We start from the raw sequence: 18,563 nt of genomic DNA on the forward strand, positions 1-18,563 counted from the left end.
ATACGCTCACCGTTTAGAGCAAATTCTTGTTTAACTGATTCACTCGGAATCTTGTTTTAATTGTTGGTTCTGGTGAGGTGACCCTCTGGTGAGACTCAAGACCGTTCCCACGCGCCGACAGTTCCATTGTGGTGGCTTGGGTTTAGTTCTGGTTCATAAAGGCAGACACTTCCTGGTGTCTTTTACACACACAGGGAGATGAGGACTTCCCGGGCAGAGAGAGAGAATCTGGGCTGGTGTGGTCCCCACAAACCAGCAGGTATCTTCAATACTAATTCTCTGAGTCTTTCTTCTTCTTCCTCTTTGTGCTGCAGATGTTTGAGACAGAGGCAGATGAGAAGGAGATGCCCCTGGTGGAGGGGAAGGGGCCAGGTGCTGAGGAACCCACACCCAGCAAAGATCCCTCTCCTGGCCAGGAGCTTCCTCCAGGACAAGACCTCCCACCTAGGAAAGACCCCTCTCCCAGCCAGGAGCTTCCTCCAGGACAAGACCTCCCACCTAGAAAAGACCCTTCTCCTAGCCAGGAGCTTCCTCCAGGACAAGACCTCCCACCCAGGAAGGACTCCTTCTCAGACCAAGAAGCTGCTCCTGGCCCAGAGTCACCGTCCAGTGAAGACACAGCGATCCACCCAAAGTCCCCTCAAAGCCCAGAAATCTCAACAAGCAAGGACTCCCCACCAGACCAGGGATCCTCTCCAACCACAGAACTTCCATCTTGCCAGGGCCTTCCTTCTGGTCAAGAATCTACTAGCCAGGACCCTTTGTTCAGTCAAGAGGCCCCTGTTATCCCAGAATCCTCTGCCTCCGTCCAGAACCATCTACCATCTCAGGAGTCATCTCCCAGCCAGGGCTCCCCACCAGAGAAGGCCCTTGCTGAGCAGACCATCAGCTCTGGGGAGCTACCAGCAGCCACTGCAGCTGAACCTCCAGCCTCCAGACCTAACTTTGTGATCCCGAGGTCCGACTGGATAGTGCCTACAGCCAGCAGGATGGGGCCCACGGAGGCAGCTCTGGTGAGGACGAAGATGCCGAAGAGGAGAGGAGGGGGAAGAAGGGGAGGAAGATGAGGAGGACGACACTAGCGACGACAACTTCGGGGATCGTAGTGAGGCCAAGCGCAGCAGCCTGATTGAGACTGGCCAAGGCGCTGAGGGCGGCCTCTCGTTGCGTGTACAGAACTCGCTGCGGCGCCGGACGCACAGCGAGGGCAGCCTGCTGCAGGAGGCCCGTGGGCCCTGCTTTGCCTCTGATACCACCCTACACTGCCCTGATAGTGAGGGCACCACATCCACCTGGGCCATCCCTTCACCCCGCACCCTCAAAAAAGAACTGGGTCGCAATGGAGGCTCCATGCATCACCTTTCCCTGTTCTTCACTGGACACAGGAAGGTAAGAACAGGAACAGGGTGGGGAATGATTGAGGGCAGGTCTGTGAGATTCAGAGGGCAGTCATCGTGGCTACAGGAAGGAACCACACTACCCAGTCCCACCCTTGCTCCTTGAGAGACTTCTCAATGAACCTTCTGCCCATTTGACAGAAGATAAAACCGAGGCCTCAGGTGCCAAGAAGGAGAACCCACATGCTCAGATGTTGTGTTTTCCCAGTTCCATTGTCCTATGCTGAAGGCAGAGAAGGTGTGGTTTAGCTCAGAACATCATGCATTTGGATTTAAAAGGTTTGAGGTAGTAGCTGGAAAAGTAAAAGCTTGCAGGGCTGGGGAGATGGCGTGGTGGGGGCAGAGCACTCGCTAGTGTGAAGACCTGAGTTTGATTGCCCAGAGCCCCCATGAAGCTAGAAAATGTAATGCACCTCCATAATCTGAGTATTTTTAAGGCAGTGGGGACCGAGATGTGAGACTCCCCAGAAACTAATTAGGTACCAGAAGCAGCAAACAATGAAAGAGACTCTATCTCAATAAGGTAGAAGGCAAGGCCTGGCACCCAGCCCAGGCTTATATCCTCTAATCTCCCACATATCCTGTCCCCCATATTACATTTTAGATCTATCTGGCCCAGTCTGGCCAGACTAGAAATCTATAGCTAACAACAAAACCAGCATGCATATGTATGCTTTGTCTAAGCAATTCCCATCATACATTAATCTGGCCATAGCTCTGTGTTCTAGAGAGTGTTTTGTGCCCATTTCACAGATGAGAAATCTGAGTCCCGAGAAGTTCTATAACTTGACCAGATCGATCACACGGTTTACAAGTGTCTGAACCAGAATTAGAGTCTGACTCCAAGACCAGAGCTCATAAGGACTCTGCTGTTTGCCTTGCACAAATGTTTATAAACATGCAAATCGATGTTTATGGGTTTTCTGCCTTGTGCCAGACCCTGTGTTCATTACCACAGTAGAGGCCGCAGGAGCAGTGGGGCTGAGCTAGGGAAGAGCAAGAAAGGGCTTTCTGTGTGGGGCTGGGGACTTAGCCTAGCAGAACAAACCACACCATGGCCTTTAAGTCTGCCAGCAAGCTTGAGCCTAAGTTCTATCCCTTACCTATTGTGTGGCCTTGAGTGAGTCATGTTTCACTGCAGACTTGCTTTCCTTCCCTGAAAAGTAGGGCTTAATAGCACTCTGTGTCCCTGAGTGGGTGGGGATGAACTGGAAGAGCCTGGGGCCTGAGGACATGATTGACAGCACACTTTGGGAAGAAGCCCTCAGGGAGCCCTGCTTCTGCTCCTTTACACTGAAGTGCATCTGCAATGCTAGAGGGTTGTTATGACAACTGTGTGAGGAGAGGTGATGCTCGGAGATCCAAAAGTTTAGGAGAGACCCTGTGACCTTCCAGGAAACCTAGAAAAAGATGCCTGAGGTGTGGACCCTGAAGGTCAAATACATTTAAGATAACTGGAGGATAAGCTCAGAGTTTAGAACATAGGTACATGACATACTTACCGCCACGCCCCTAGCCTAACCTGTGGCAGACATCACTAATAGATCCCAGCTTACTTAGCTGCCATGTTGGGATACCGTCTCCAAGCCTTTGCAGCTTTGTAACCACTGACAACACTACAGCCCTGGCGTTTTGAAAGACACTTTTCTGTAGGAAGTTGGTCAGGCTGTACTGACCGTGAACTACTTTGGGTCTGGACACAATGACTAAACCTCCCAGGGCTTGCAAGTGATTCTGTTTTCCTTATCTGTAAGTTCCCAGAGTATGGTCTCACCTTGTGGCTTCTCACCCCCAGCCCAGGCTGGGGTGATTACGACACCTGCCTAAGCTTGATTGCTACCATTACCATCTTAGGCCAGGTCCTCCAGCAGCTGCTGCAGCCACAATGGTCAGGCCTGGTTCCCCTTCTTCTGACCAACGGCCCACCCACCTCCTCTAGGCTGCCACAGCCTGCCTCCCACTAAACCCCGCCCTTTTGGTTCTGTTTCTTTCACCATCCTTGCTCCAACACAAATATTTATATGCAGGGAAATTAGCACACATTCATGCATGCATTCCAACTTGCCCCTCCATTCGGGTAACCCAGTTCCTAAGGACAGATGCCCTACCTGGGAGTCTAGCAGGTCTGTACGGGTCCCTCCTGCCTCAGCCCAGGGTCAGGCCCCACTGTCATTTCCTCCTGGACACTTCATTTCTCAGGCTTGAATGACTGAGCTGCCAGGGCCCCTAGAGGCTGTTTCTAGTGTGTGTGGGCCACTCTAAAACATGTGGCTTCCCCTCTCCAGGCTCTGAGTAGTTCATCTTCCTTCCCCCTTCCAGCCTCCAGCTTCAGCCAATAACTCACAGGGCACGGAGACGTGAAGCCCAGACTCAACAAGCCTAATATCAAGTCTAATGTCACCCTTCACTAGAGGAGGGCCTCGGGCTAGCCTTGCCTTCTCTGAGCCTGTGTCCTCACTGATGTGGTTTTGGTAACTACACCAGTTTCAGATCATTGTTGGGAGGCTCAAGTATAGTGGTACAGGGGCTTAAGGCAGGAGCTGCCACTCAGGTCCTACTGGGTCCTCTATGGACGGCAGTTCTGACCTTCATAACCCCACAGCATTGCCAATTCTTTTTCTGAGGTAGGGTTTCAGAACCCATTGTGTAACTGACCTTGAACTCACGACCCTTCTCCTGCCTCAGCCTTTTAAGTGCAACAGGCAGAAGCTACCACGCCTGATGCTGGTGCTCTTCTCAGTGGGAGGGGCTGAAACTCTTCAATGAGTCACGTGGCTTTGCCTCAGGACCCCGCGGATTCCATTGCTGATAGGAGCCTGACAGAGGGAGAGGCCGATGTGTTCTCATGACGCTGTGCGTACCCTCCCGATTTGGGCCTGGCTCCCGAGGTGAAGAAGAGAGGGTGAAGTTGTCAGCTGTGGAGACAAGTAGACCCATTCCAGGCCCAGCTCTGCCTCCTTCCTCGACCTTCCCGACCAGTCAAGTCATTTCTCGGAGCCACCAGCTTCCCCTTTATCAAATGGGACTGAGAAGTCATCCCGGGACATAGAGAACTCTAGATCAGAGAGTTTTAAAAGCCAGGACTACAGCACAGTGATCTTGTAATGATGCGAGAGCCAGGAATGTCAGGCAGAGAGTTCTGGCTCTGAGCACAGGCTACCTGCTACAGGGGTGGCAGTCACATTGTGCTCTCTGTCCCATGCTGACGTCCTGCCCATGTGCCCTGAGCAGAGTCCACTGTGAGTCATAATCTTAGAACCACGCACACTGTATAGATTGCCTGCTTGGACTTGGTTGCCTTCACAGACGCCCAAGAAAGTCCAGGGAGTTGGAGAACCACGAGACTCCCCAGTGGATCATTCCCCTGGGCCTGGCCCTCTGTGTGGAGCCAAACCCGGCTTATGGCGCCCCCTGCTGCCAGATTCCTGGAGGCCTAGCTCAAGTGGATGCTCTCTAGAGGAGCCTCACTAGGTAAAACTGTGTGTGAGTGAGCCTACGAGTCACTGACTTAGCTATTTCAGCTTTGTCTGGCTCTTCTTGGACACTGAGAAAACACAAGCGATGGCCCCTCTCCTGTCTGTGCTTCCTTCCTGCCCCATTGAAGGCTTGTCATGGTTGTCCCGGCCAAGGTCACAAAAGGTCAGATAAAAGGACTCTAAAAACTGCCCATGGTCTCCAGGGTGGGATAACAGTTTCTAGGCTTCTATTTTCAAAAATATCCTAAAGATATTTCCTACATTCAAACTCCCAGTGCCTAAATAAGTTGAGTGCACAGACTGCAGTTGCCACATGGTCACCCAGGACCCAGTTTGGCAGCCACACATGGTCACATGACCCAGGAGTCAGACTAGGACCAAGAGGGGAAGCAAGCTGGGGTCCTGCTCATAGGGGGGGCCCTCAAACCCTGTTGGCCTTTGATGCTAGACCTCAAATTCTCTGCATCTTGCCAGTTCAAAGAGCCCAGGCAAGTTACATATACTGCCCTGGGCCTTAGCTGGTCCCCAGCTACAAGCTGGGAGAAATAGTAGCAAATGGTGCTTGGGACTGTGAGGGTTAAATGAGATCACTGGTATCTACAGACTTTAGTGCAGTGCCTGGTACATGGTCCCTTACAATGGCTGATGGATGTTGACCCGCCACCCGTTATCTCCATCCCTATGCTTCTGTTGACGTACAGCAGCCCTGTGAGGTGGGGTCCAGTTTGAGCCCTCATTTTACCAATAAAGGAAGCAGACATAGCAAGCAGATGGAGCACAGCTAAGGTCAATTAGCTAACATGAGATGGAGCTAGGATTCAAATCCAGGCTGTTTAGAAGCTACCCTCTTAATCAGGACTGTAATTATAGCAGTAATGACAATAAGAATTATAGTTATTATTCTGGGAGACCTCGAGCTCTGAGTCCCAGAGGTGGCAGGGTGAGGCCAGGCAGGCCCTGGGGATCCCTGCCAGAGCTCAGGGAGGGCCAGTGACTCCGGGCTCACTTCAGCTTTCAGCAGGCATGGGTCATGGAGGAGGGGTAGGGACAGGTAAAGAAGCCACCCCTTTGAAAGCTGGGTCCTGGACAGCCTTGTTGCAGCTGAAGGAAGAGAATCTTGGGGGCCATGCTGGCACTTCCAAAGACCCAAGGCTGCAGCCAGTGGGGATATTGAAGAAGCACTAGGGCCCAGGAGGATTCTGCCTTCTGTCTCAGCTTTTGGTCTTTCTGGTTGCATCCTGCCCCCTTTTAGTGCTCAGGTTTCCTATTTGTCTGAAAGCTGAGATCCAGGGCTCAGAGCTTCCCACTAGGACCCGGTCCCTCCTGAAGATGACCCACCCCACCCCCCAGTAGTGGAAGGAAGAGCCCATTTCCCAGCAGTGCAGAGACTGGGGGGTGGTGGCTGGCGGGAGTGGTCCCCAGGCCCATTGTGTGGGGCTGATAAAGTACGGAAGCCGAGGTTAGAATGGGAGGAAACCCAGCTCTGTGGGTTCTTTCCCACGGGTGGGGGCCCCCAGCACTGCTGAGGTAGGCTAGACCAACTGCAGCCCGTGTCTCTGTGGGTCAGGGCACAGCAGGGTCGGCGAAGTTGGGTGCCAAGACTGTCTGTGACCTAGGGACCCCACATGTCATCCTGGTGAATCTTCTGCCTGTTTTTTTTTTTTTTTTTTTTTGGCAGATGACCGATCCTAGGCATCTGCTGTCACCAAAACAACAAAAAATGTCTTCCAAGTGGTAGAAGCAGCGGCATATGCTCAGGGGGCGGGGGTGGGGTGGGGGGCTGGCTCCACACATAGTGTGTACCCCTGAATGCACGTACACACACAAGTTTCCCGCTCTGGTGTGGCAACTGATTCAGGAAGGAGGCAGCCTTTCCTGAGTCTTTCCTTGGAAACATTTACCTTGTGCCATTTTGGCACTTGAGTGCTGCGCCCCCTGATGGACAGTCCCTTGATTTACATAGGCGGATTCTGTCACTTAAAGGGACAGTGTTCTTTGGGGCAAATGACAATGAGCCTCTATTTACTTATGGATTTTCTAGGAGGATTAATGAGACAGAAGCTAGATGACGGGTCTGAGCTAGAAGGAGATGGAGGATACAAGAGAGAGGGCCTCTCATGCAGGAGGTACCATCTGGGCAAAGTCAGGGAGCTGGGGCTATAGACTCTGCAGGCTGCGGTGGGACACAGGGATGAAACTGGAGGCCCTGGATCCTGGAGGCAGTGTTCCAGGCTGCATCTTCTTGGATACATTTATTTGATAAATGTGTGCTTCTACCATGCTGACCATAGGAAGGTGACCAGTCTATCTGAGGCTTCCTATGGGAAAACTCAGAGCCAAGCAGAGGAGGGGTTCAGACAAGTCATTTTGGGTGTGGTGGGGGACCTTTAAGAAGATAAGAGGGCATGAAAGACTTCCTGGGACAGAGGCATCGGAGCTGCTTGGTGGAGGTGTCTTAAATCTATGTCTTACCTTAAGGAGAGTTAGGAGAGTCACCAAGGACAAGGACAACAGCAAAAACTCTACTGGGCTGGGGCGGAGGAGGGGACTTCTTAACAGGTGCTGGTCTGGAGATTAACTGACAATGTGGCAACTGGTTGTGCCAGGCACTATGATAGATTCTCTGCCGTGTGGTGGAGTTTGGATGCTGTCCCAAGAGCACCAGGGAGTCCTGGAATGCTTTAAGGCAAGGGGGATGCTCTCAGTCTCCTTAGACCCCGAGTCCTGAGCTAGCCATTAGGGTCTTGGTTGTGGAAACTGAGGGATGGAGAATCAGAAAGAGGCAGTGGCCACCCAAATCACAGAGCAGAAGTCAGTCTGGATCCCTGTTCACCTGCCAGCCAGGATGTCTGAAAGTGATACTCTGTTCCCAGTGACAACTGTCCCTCTGCTTCTCCCCACAAACCAGAAAGAAGCCAACTGCTTGATCTGGGAGCTCTGTCATGGATGGAGCACTGGGGAGCAGCAGGCTGCTTGCAGGCTGCTGGAGCCCTGTGTTCTGTACTTGGGCGGCAGCCCCTGGATACCCAGACAACATTGTATTTGTGTTTTCTCCAACAGATGAGTGGAACTGACCTCGCAGATGATGATGAAGCCTCCCGGAAGAGAAAGAGCAAAAACATGTAGGTTGGGAAAATCCTGGTTGTCTTCTGGCATACTTCTCTTCTACCCCAGACTTGGGAGAAGGGTTGTACCCCAACCCCACCTACACTCCGCGAGACAGATACTAAGGAGCAGTGAGATATTGAAGACTCAGGATAAATCATCAGAATCTTGAGAGTTTATTTTCTCAGAGCGAGGCAGGAACTAAGTAGCCCTGGCCCAGCCTAGCCTCTGGGCCAAGCAGTGATGTAGAAAAGTTCTTGGCTTACAAAGAGCTGAACTGACAGTTCTCTGGATTTCCTGTAAGCTAACAGTCTCATGTATAGCCAGGAGGGGGCGCTGTTGGCCTAGCTACACTATACCATGCTCTGCAAGTCTTTCTGGCCAGGCCAGCCCAGGCTCCCTACCCTTTATTTCTGGTGCCAGTTAACGAAGTCTCTGGGTTATGAGGGATAGGCAGTGCTCTCATTAGGTTTCCTCAAGCTTTCAGTCTTGAGGTTCCAGAGGAGCAGAGTTACAGGGAAAAGTCTGTGGGGCATACCTCACAGTAGGAACACATTCCCCCAGAGGGAGGCCACCTTTGCTTCAAGGTTCAGTAGCACCCACAGATAAGAAGGAATTGGAATTGGGGTTCAGTAGCACCACAGATAAGACAGGAAGGAGTCTTCCCAGGCATGAAGACTTAGTGACCCTTTCCCTAGCCTAGACCTGGGTTAGAGACCACTGGTCTATGAACCATTTTCTCCAGCTTCCATGCCCTCATCCTGTTTTATCAGCAACAGTGGGCTTCTCTCAGACTGCAGCCTGAGACAGTGAAATGTACAAGCAGCAATCCTCTGTCCGGACACTCCCTATTTAGCTGCAGTTTAGGGGGATGGGGACTGGAAGGAGATATCCGAACAATGCCAGAACTGCTGCTGGTGGTACTTAGGAGACCGTTAGGTGGTGGTTGAGGGTGGGGCGTCCAGAATTCTGGAACTGCCTCAGACCCACACTCTTTAGCTGCCTTTAAAAGTAGGCATCGTCTTTTGAATGTCTGGAGTTCACATTCCTCAAAGCTTAGACAGGACTCTTAGCGTTTGATAGGAACACAATAGCCAGTGTTCATTGTGCTGGGTTCTATATGCATTAAGTAGGTGAGCTCACTTTGCATACCCTTTTAATGTGCCACCATCGTCATTTTATAAAAGGAAACAGACTTATGAAGAGGTAAGTTAACTTGTCCAACCTCCATACCAAAGGAATGGGAGCTAGTCTGCTTTGGGGTTCCTATCCTGACCTAGAGAGCCACTGGTTTCTGGACTCCTTGGCTTAGAACCTACTGCAGCGGTGGTGGGGTGAGGGGCATCTCTGGGCAGCTGTTCCTGAACCCCAGGACACATGTGACTGCAGCTTCTTAGGTCCCAGCACTTCTGTGCCTGGCATTGTACACCCACCCCACCCCAGAGTCCTGAACACCCCAGCAGGTAGCAGGAGTATCATCCTTGTTAGACAAGCAGGAAACTTGACCTCCAGATTGGTTAAGGAGCTGAACAACACAGCAGACTTGGGGAGTTTGGGTTTGACTTGGTCTCCAGAGCTGAGCTGCCAGCCTCTACCAGGTAGGTATAGCACCACACATGACCTCAGAGGTACAACTGGGAGCATTTAGGCTTGAATAGCTTCAGAAGGAGAAACGCCACAAACTATCTAGAAAGTTTAATTATTTAGTTTCCTTGGCTTTGCAAGAAGAGACCAAAATGGGGGGAAAAATTATTCAATCATAAAACTAAATATGTAGAAGTTAAGTAAACTGTCCAATGATCCACCCCACAACCACCACGACCAAGTTTTAGGTAAACGCTAGTTTACCCTTTAGGTTATTCAAGCTTAGAAACTACTACTAAGACTTTTGGGGCCTCTTGTATAATAACGGGTTGCCCTGTCGGATGGATAGGAGTGAGAAGCTTCCAGGAGCTGGCAGGGGATCACAGACCTTGGGGTGTGAGATAGAACAAGGGGGCCTTTAACCCTTTTTTCACCAGTAGCTTCCTGAAGGCTAAAATCTGCCTCTGGGAGGAGCAGCCTGGCTAAAAATGGTTTTTGGCTAAAAATAGCCAGTCCTGCCACCCTGGTGGGCAGAGCCTCCTTCCCTCCCTCTTTCCTGCCCAGCAATTTGCTGACTTGTCCCCCCCACTCGTTGCCATAGTAACAAGGGAGGTGGGTCACAAATAACTGGGTCTGGCTTTCTGCCGGGGGCTGGCCCCAGGGGCTGTCCTTTGCAAACACATGCCCCTTTCACGCTGCCTCTCAGGGTTGGCCAGCAGGGCTGTTTTTCTCTGCTCCCCCCTCTGGTCCCTCCCATTTCCTGGCTCCGCCTGTCTGAGTCCCAGCCGGGCTTGTGCCTGAAGTCCAGTCATCTGGACAGGATTCCAGAGACAGAGAGCGCGCGCAGGAGCTCCAGCTCTCTGCAGTGCACATTTACCTCGAAGCCTAGGAACCCGGTGGGAGGCAGGAGCCAGAGGCCGCTCAGTTCACGCCATCCTGAGTCTCAAGGTGGGGGACTCTTCAAAGATGCTCCGAGGCATGTACCTCACACGCAATGGAACCTACAGAGGCGGCACACCATGAAGGAGTAGGTGCCACTCGCTCCAGCCCATGGCCTCCTGCACCCCAAGTTTGCAGGGGTTTTGTGGACTAAGCTGATCAACCCTCTTCTGTTCTTCTGCCCCCAGAGCCAAGGACATGAAGAATAAGCTGGCTATCTTCAGGCGGCGGAATGAATCTCCTGGGGCCCAGCCAGCCAGCAAGACAGACAAGACAACCAAGTCCTTCAAGTAGGTACCTTGTGCATCCTGGGACTTTGGTGAATACTGACTTTTGAAGAGTAGGGCCGGGCAGTGGGGTTGGGGAAGGGGGATTTGTCTACTGGATCCTGCAATGAGGTGATGGAAACTGTTGTTTGGGGGAAACCTAGTGTCCAGCAAGCAACTCCTTCCAGAAGCTGCTGTTCTGGGGAAAAGGCCAGGCAGTAATAGTGGGCACCAAAAGTAGAGTTAGCTACCCGGCCCCCGGTCCTCACGCACGTCTACCCTAACCTCCAGGCCTACCTCGGAGGAAGCCCTCAAGTGGAGTGAGTCCCTGGAAAAGCTGCTGCTTCATAAATGTGAGTAGGGGTCAGCCACTCTGTCTCCTCCTTTCCTTCTCAGCACCCACCCCTCTTCCTGTAACTCAACCCAGAGAGTATCTGCCAGAAGCGCCTTGACTGTCTCCTAGTCCCACATAGTTGTCGCTCCTGCAGGGCACATGAAGGCCCTTAGTTTAGCCTTTGGGTTGGCTCCTGCCAGCCCTTCCCTGCCTGTGCGAGCTGGCCCTGCCTACCAAAGACCATTGGGACCTGTGTGCTCAGACCGTATTCTCAGAATAAGGGCGAACATTTCTATGTACTGGGCCAAGTGTGCCTCCTCTCGGGTAAGGTCTCCATGGGCCTTCACAGGGCTCCGGGAGAAGTGATTGATAATCTTTATTTTACAGAGGAGGTCACTGTAGTGTAGATAGGGGGAAAACCAGGCTGAGGCCCCAACAAGACATTTACAGGGCTAGGACTGCACCCAAGCTCTCCGTTGCTCTCTGGGCAGGAGGGACTCTTGCTAAGCTCCCAGCATGTCCCCTCTCAAGGCTCTTGGAGGGGGAGCATTGTGGGGTGCTAAGGACAGGCAAGGCAGACTGCCTCTCACTCTGTCCTGGTCCTCCCTTCACAGATGGCTTAGAAGTGTTCCAGGCCTTTCTTCGCACTGAGTTCAGTGAGGAGAACCTGGAGTTTTTGGCTGGCTTGTGAGGATTTCAAGAAGGTCAAATCACAGTCCAAGATGGCAGCCAAAGCCAAGAAGATCTTTGCTGAATTCATTGCGATCCAGGCTTGCAAGGAGGTAAGTCCCCTGGCCCAGGAACCTTTCTGCTGCTAGGAGGCAGCCAACAGCTCAGGAAGAGACGAGGCCACCTGAGTGACTCTTAGAGTATCTAGTCTGCAGGTGGCCCAGTGAATAGAATGTTGGTCCATAACAAGAATGGCCTAGTTAGGCATTACTGTGTGCCTGGCATATGCTGAGTTCTTTATTGTGAGTTCCAGTGTTTAATTTCAAATGACATTCTCAAACAACTCCAAATATTGTCCTTATTTTAGAAATGAGGGAGAGTCTGGGCTCAGGCAATAGCTTACTTGGGGTCAAGGGCTTGCTTTGCAAGCATAAAGGCCCAAGTTGGAGCCCCAGAGCCTGTGTAACAAACGGGCCAAGTTTTTTGAGGTTCATGCTTGTAATCCCCTCTGGGGAGGCAGACAGGAGGATTCCCCCAGGCTCACTGCCAGACAGTCTAGCTTCATCAGTGAGCCCCAGGTCAGTGAGAGACCCTGTCTTTAGGTAAGGCGGACGGCATCTGAGGAAATGACAGCCAAGGCCGGCTTCTGGCCTCCACGTGATGCAAGGATGCACACACACACACAAACACACACAGCCACACACACATACATACACACACACAGCCACACACATACATACACACACACAGCCACACACATACATACACACACACAGCCACACACACACACACACAGACACACACAGACACACACAGACACACACACATACATACACACACACAGCCACACATACACACACACAGACACACAGACACAGACACACACAGACACAGACACACACACACACACAGACACACACACACACACACACACACACACACACACACACACACAACAAGATGAAGAAGGTCTTAGAGAGCTTGATCAGCAAAGCTTACTCCCATTGAGTGCCCACAGTGTGGTCACGCAGACGCAGTGCTTGCAGCTCTCAGCAGAAGCACCTTTAGCCCGTATATAGAACAGCAGAGGGGCAGTGTCCCTTGGGGATTATCTCAAGGCTGCTAGCCTGTGAACCTCAGCAGCCTGACCCTAGGAGTGGCATTGTCAGGCATCATACATCCTGCCTCTCAGCAGCACTTGACTAATCCAGGTCTTGTGGCCCCTCGTAATGTCATCTAGTACAGAAGAGGCTGGGGTGCCCCCCCCACCTCCCGGTACTTGGGCTCCAGACAGTCACCCCTGACCATGTCCCTCTATGACTCCATAGGTAAACCTGGACTCGTACACACGAGAACACACCAAGGAGAACCTGCAGAGCATCACCCGAGGCTGCTTTGACCTGGCACAAAAACGTATCTTTGGGCTCATGGAGAAGGACTCTTACCCTCGCTTCCTTCGCTCTGACCTCTACCTGGACCTCATTAACCAGAAGAAGATGAGTCCCCCCGCTCTAGGGACCACCCAGTATCCAGCTCAGCGTTCACACCAAGCGGAGCGGGCTCCCTGCCCACCCGCCTCCCTTCCCTGTGACAGAGGGGGCAAGTAAAGCCCCCAGAGGCTGTGTCTCCAGACAGACAGATGGACATTTGAATTCAAGGCCTGGACTGAGAGAGACCCAGGCCACTACAGGAAGTAGGAGGACCAGCCGCATCAGGTCCTTAACGCCCTGGTACGAGGGGACCAAGGGCCCTGGCAGGTCAGGGCGCCTGGAGGAGCCAGATCAGGAGCTGTGGCTCCTGCTTTGGAGATTTGGAGATTTCCCGCTGACCAAGTTCCTTTGAGAACTGGCTGGGGTGGGGCAGGAGGCCCATGCCTGGGCTCTAGGTCCATCCTGGAGGCTGTTGGGCCTTCCCCCTTTGAGTTTTATTTATTTAAACAGTAGTTGGATGCTTGGCACATGAACTGTAATAGGAAAGCTCTCACCCTGTCAGTTTTCTTAACTTACAAGTGCAATATCTTACCCAAGGCCTTGCGAAGGCCACCTGTAGGGGTGGTCACCATCCTACAGTTTCAGGGCATTTGCTGGTCCCAGGAACCAGTGGTGGCAGCTGGGCCTTCTAGACTGACAAGGCTTTGGGGGGATGCTACAGAAATCTGGTACCCCCCTAGGTGCCCAAGAGATCTGGAAAAGCATAGTGCCCTTCGGCCACACAGAAACAAGTTCTGGGGCAAATAAAAGGCCTGTGATATTCTCATTGGTCTCTGTGTATTCCTGGTCTCCAGCCTTCATTGGTGTCTGGGCCAGGAGGCCTGGGAGGTGCAAGGTCACTCCAACTGATACTTCTTTCTTGCCACCACCTGTAGTCACTCCGGGGCCCATAGACACTGCTGGGGAGGGATGATTCCTCGGCTGGGCCACATGCTTCTGGGGTTCTTGGCAGCTTCCCTCATGAAGGACAATGAAGCAAGTCAGGTGACCTGGGTAAGGTCCTGAGGCAGCAAGTAGCAGAGACAGAGTCTAAATGAAGCCTGGTTGGCTCTTCTTGGCCCTGTGGTGGCAGCTCAGTGGGGTGGCTAGCTGCTTATGTGACCTTCTGCCACTTCCTGCACTTTCATGGCACATTCATGTGTACTGAGATGGATGCAAGAGAGATGAATGGGGCCAGAGTCTCTGGTAAGATGGTAGCAGGCTCACAAGGCCTCCCTAACAGAAGAAAGACCCGAAGGGACAGGAAATAGGACTCCACAGATTTCCTCTGAGGACCTAGGCCCATCTCTCTCCTTTGTGTCTTTGTTTCCTCTCCTGTGTAGCCAAAGATACACGTGTATAAAATGCCTCGTACAAAGGAATTCTCCAGGGTAGGACCTGGACCTCTTGCCTAGGGGGGCAGAAGAGGCCCCAGAGCCCAGAGCCAAGCTGATACTGGGGCAGGCCCTGATGCCCACACATACAACCTCATGAGGCATGGTCCCTAGTGAGACTACCTCTTCTGGGAGACTAATGAGTTTCAATAGAGCTGGCGTGTGAGAGTCTGGACAGAATCCACTAGGACCCAGCATTTCTCAACTTGTGGGTCGAGACCCCTTTGGGGTCGAAGGACTCTTTTACAGGGGTTGCCTAAGTTTGCCAAAAACCACAGGTATTTACTATTCACAACAGTAGCAAAATTACCGTTATGAAGCAGCGACAAAAATAATTTTATTGCTGGGGTCACCACAACGTGAGGAACTGTGAAAGGGTCACAGCATTAGGAAGGTCGAAACCACTGCCCTAGATCTTTTTTCTTGCCTGGAGTCGTGGGCACAGGTCTGCCCACCAGGGAGCTGGAGATACAGAGGACATGGCAGTCACTCTCTGCCATGCTGTGTCTGACCCCCTGGACAGGGAGAGGATCAGAGCTAGTCATCTCCATCAGGAAGTTGGGTGCTGAGCCGTGTGGGATGCTTGGGCAGGGCCTGAGTTGGAGAGGGTCTGTGGTCCTACTCCCATTGCAGATCTGGGGCTTCACTTGGCAGGACTGGGTGAGCTGAGCAGCTGACTTCTGCTCCCCCCCCCCCCCCCCCCAGGATGCTACGCATGGGCCTGGCTTGGAAACAGTGCCTGGATGCTATGGATGCTAGACTAATTTCCCGCTTTGTCAATGAAGCTCTGGCAAGCACCATCAGAGTAAGGTGTGGCTATTCTGTCTCCAAAGGCTGCCTGGGTAGTGGAATGATGCAGTTCTGGTTTGAACCCTGTCGATGCTACTGACTCGCTCTAATACTGACCTGTCACTATGGGACTCCAAGCCTTACAATAGGGAAGATATCAGTTGCTCTGGGTTGAAGGCCCAGTGAGCCAATGCATATGAAGGACTTGCCTTGGACCAGGCACGGAGCAGGGACTCCATATATGTTGGAAGCCATTTTGCTCCTCCAGGAGATTGCTGGGTCTTCCTTCCCCAGGCCCTGGAAACCTACCAGTGGGCCTAGCCAGTGAGCCTGTTTGGCTTTGTAAACAGTAAAGACCTTTCCTACCGTGGACCCTCATTAAGGCTGAACATATGGGAAGCAGAGCTGTGTTTCTAGTTGAAAGCACAGACATTTCTCAGGCTTCTCCCAGGACTGAGCTGGAGGATCTGACACCTGAGGTCTAAGGGAAGACTGCGAAACCACTTCTTGTGTGTCTCCAAGTGGCTCAAAGCAGAGCTAGATTAGAGCTTAGGACCTGATACCCACCATGGCCTGGCTCTTCTGTGGCGTCTTGTGCTTAGAAAAGTGCCTGGTCACACCCAGAGATTTACTGTCTTCTTTTTTGGGGTTTCAGGGATATAACCATGAGCCAGACCCTTTACCTTCCAAACCCCAAGTTGCCATGGAAACCAAAGTCCAGGAGAACAAAGTCAGGCAGATGGAATTCCCATTTCGGAAGGCCCCGTTGCTTGACTTCCATGACTCATGCACGCCCTGGTTCATTTGGCTGCAGAGGCCTTTGGCTGTGTGGAGCATCTGGAGACTAGACTGGAAAGGCACTGGATTTCTCCTGTCCTGGCCCCTCCTGGACTCCCAGAGGGGTGTTTGTATGTGTTGGGTACACCCTCTCACCCTGTTAGGCTTTCATCCCCTCACCTGTGTAGAGTTGTTTAGGTCTGCTGCTTGTCCAGTAGTCTGGGCTTCTCATGCTGGGAAGGCCTTTTTTGAGCATCCTCTCACACAGCCAGGAAGACGGAGGCAAGCCAAGGCTGTAGCTCAGCGAGACTTGGGAGTCAACCTCCCAGGTTTTTGTCCCTAGTTCTGCTTCCCCTAGTCCTGAACCTGTAAGTCAGTCTCTTAGCCTCTCTGCCTCTGGGTGTGTTGTGTGCAGCTGTGCCAGTCATGAGTTGTGACTCTAAGCCAGGTTGTACATATCAGTCACTGTGGGGTGGTCCTGGCATGGGTATGTGTTTCTTACATATAAGCTGTTTTATTGGCAATAGCATTTGGGATCACAAGTGAATGACCCCAGGCCTGGACTCTAACTAGGCCTGAGAGGATGGGTAGCTTTTCTTCTCAGGCCCCTGATCTTTGTGGAGCTAGCTGGAAGACATGACCAACATGTTCCCAGGAGTAAGTCAGAGGCATCCTGTCCCTGTATGGCTGCCCATGCTTAGCTAGGCTGGGAGCAGCTGGGGTCAGCTAGGAGAGTGAGTAGGGAGGGCACAGCATTTGCCACTCTACTGGGTGTCTGTGTCAGCTCAGTTGGACTCCATATGGGTGAGTCAAAGCCCTCTTGTTCAGACCAATAAGTAAGCAACTTATTTTTCTGTGCTATCCTAGCCCAGGACATTCAGGGTCCCTAGCTTCTCCAGCCTGCAAGAAACCAGCTGGTGTAAGCTGTCATCCAGTCTTGAGTCCTTTCCTAGGTTTCTGCTTGCATTCTTTCCCTGGCAGGGACTTAATTATTTCCTGAGGGTATGCAGGGAAGGCCTGGGAGCTTTTTGAAGGCTCTCAACTTCTGTCAGTCTGAAGTGAGGATCCTGGAGCAGGCCCTGGGTAGCCTGTGAGGGACTTTGGTCTCAGTGACTACCTATAGACTCTAAGATTCTAAGTCTCTGATATACCTCTCTGTCCTCCAGCTCCATCCAGGTGTCAGGCTCAGACACCCAGCCCCAGCCCTGTTTCTTTATTAGAGTTCTAGACCCTTACTTAAGCCACAGACCCTGGGATATACCTTGTTTGCTATTGTGTTGCCTACAGTTGGCAACATCTGGCTTTGTCTGTCTCCTCCCTGATTGAGTGAGTCAGGAGAAAGAAGTACCCAGACCTCCTGCCATGCTGGTGCCCCAGGGTGGGGAAATTCTTGAGGCAAAGCTGTGGGGCTATTTCAGGCCAGTGCAAAGAGAAGATGTTGTCGGTGAGGGGTGGCAGGCCAGGTTACAGATGAGAAGAATAGTTCCCTCTACATAGGCACACACTGAACATGGAGCATGGCCCATGCCCTATCTCCACTCATCCTCCCAGGAGCCCAAGGTAGCAGCTAAGGATTACTTTCATCACACAGAAGGGAAAGAGAAGGTTCTGGGAAATGTGGGTGAGCATGGGCAGGCATGAGACCTCAGTCCTCAGTCCCCAAAACCTACTTTACACAGAGCTGGGAGTGGGATCAGGGGCAGAGAAGACCGTAGAGGAGGCACTCAGTCTGTAGTGCTCTGGGAGACACAGGGAAGATGGAGAGACGAGCAGGACCACAGAGGCACCAAGCCTTCAGGTCTGTGTCCCGGGCTTGCTTTTCCCCTCAAAGTCTGCCTGTGCCAGCGGCTGGTTCCATCCAAGGAGTCCAGTCCATTTCAGGCCAGGACCAAAGTGGCTAGAAACAGGCCCTTTGGATGCTGGTGGACCTGGGTTGAGCCATGTTCATGTACTTCTATACTTCGTGGCCTTGGGTGAGTCCCATCACTTCTCTGAACCCCTGACCCCTCATTTATGAAGAGAGAGTGCTAATAGGTCTCTATACATGAGAGCAGGTATAAGACCTGTGCAGACCAGCTGCCTGCCTTCCATCCCAGATAGATGCTCTGGGTCAGTCTCCGCTCAGGGACTTTGCATACTGGTGTCCCTGCCTGGCTGCACCTCCTCCAGCTCTTTAATGTGGTAGTGATGATGGCACAGTTAATATGGATGGAGGGTTAACTTGCCCAGGCTTTTCTGCTCAGCGCAGAGACGTCATTGTAGCTGCTGTCAAAAGGTGTCATGGAGCCAGACTCAGGAGCCAAGTCACCCACTTAGTTGTCTAGACTTGAACAAATTGCTACCTTTTCCTGGCCTCGGTTTACC

The 18,563-nt window shown here is 52.2% G+C and overlaps 1 protein-coding gene across 1 annotated transcript; it reads left to right on the plus strand.

Annotated features, from left to right (window-relative positions):
* The first annotated feature begins 314 nt into the window (after positions 1 to 314).
* Positions 315 to 13,377, plus strand: LOC117702407 (regulator of G-protein signaling 3-like). The gene is given in 9 exon segments (XM_034493577.3): positions 315 to 948; positions 951 to 1,031; positions 1,034 to 1,389; positions 7,934 to 7,995; positions 10,690 to 10,791; positions 11,059 to 11,120; positions 11,716 to 11,774; positions 11,776 to 11,883; positions 13,099 to 13,377. Coding segments are annotated over 9 exon segments (1,743 nt in total).
* Positions 13,378 to 18,563: the final 5,186 nt, after the last annotated feature.

This window comes from Arvicanthis niloticus, unplaced genomic scaffold, assembly GCF_011762505.2.
Source record: "Arvicanthis niloticus isolate mArvNil1 unplaced genomic scaffold, mArvNil1.pat.X pat_scaffold_769_arrow_ctg1, whole genome shotgun sequence".
Classification (NCBI taxonomy): domain Eukaryota; kingdom Metazoa; phylum Chordata; class Mammalia; order Rodentia; family Muridae; genus Arvicanthis; species Arvicanthis niloticus.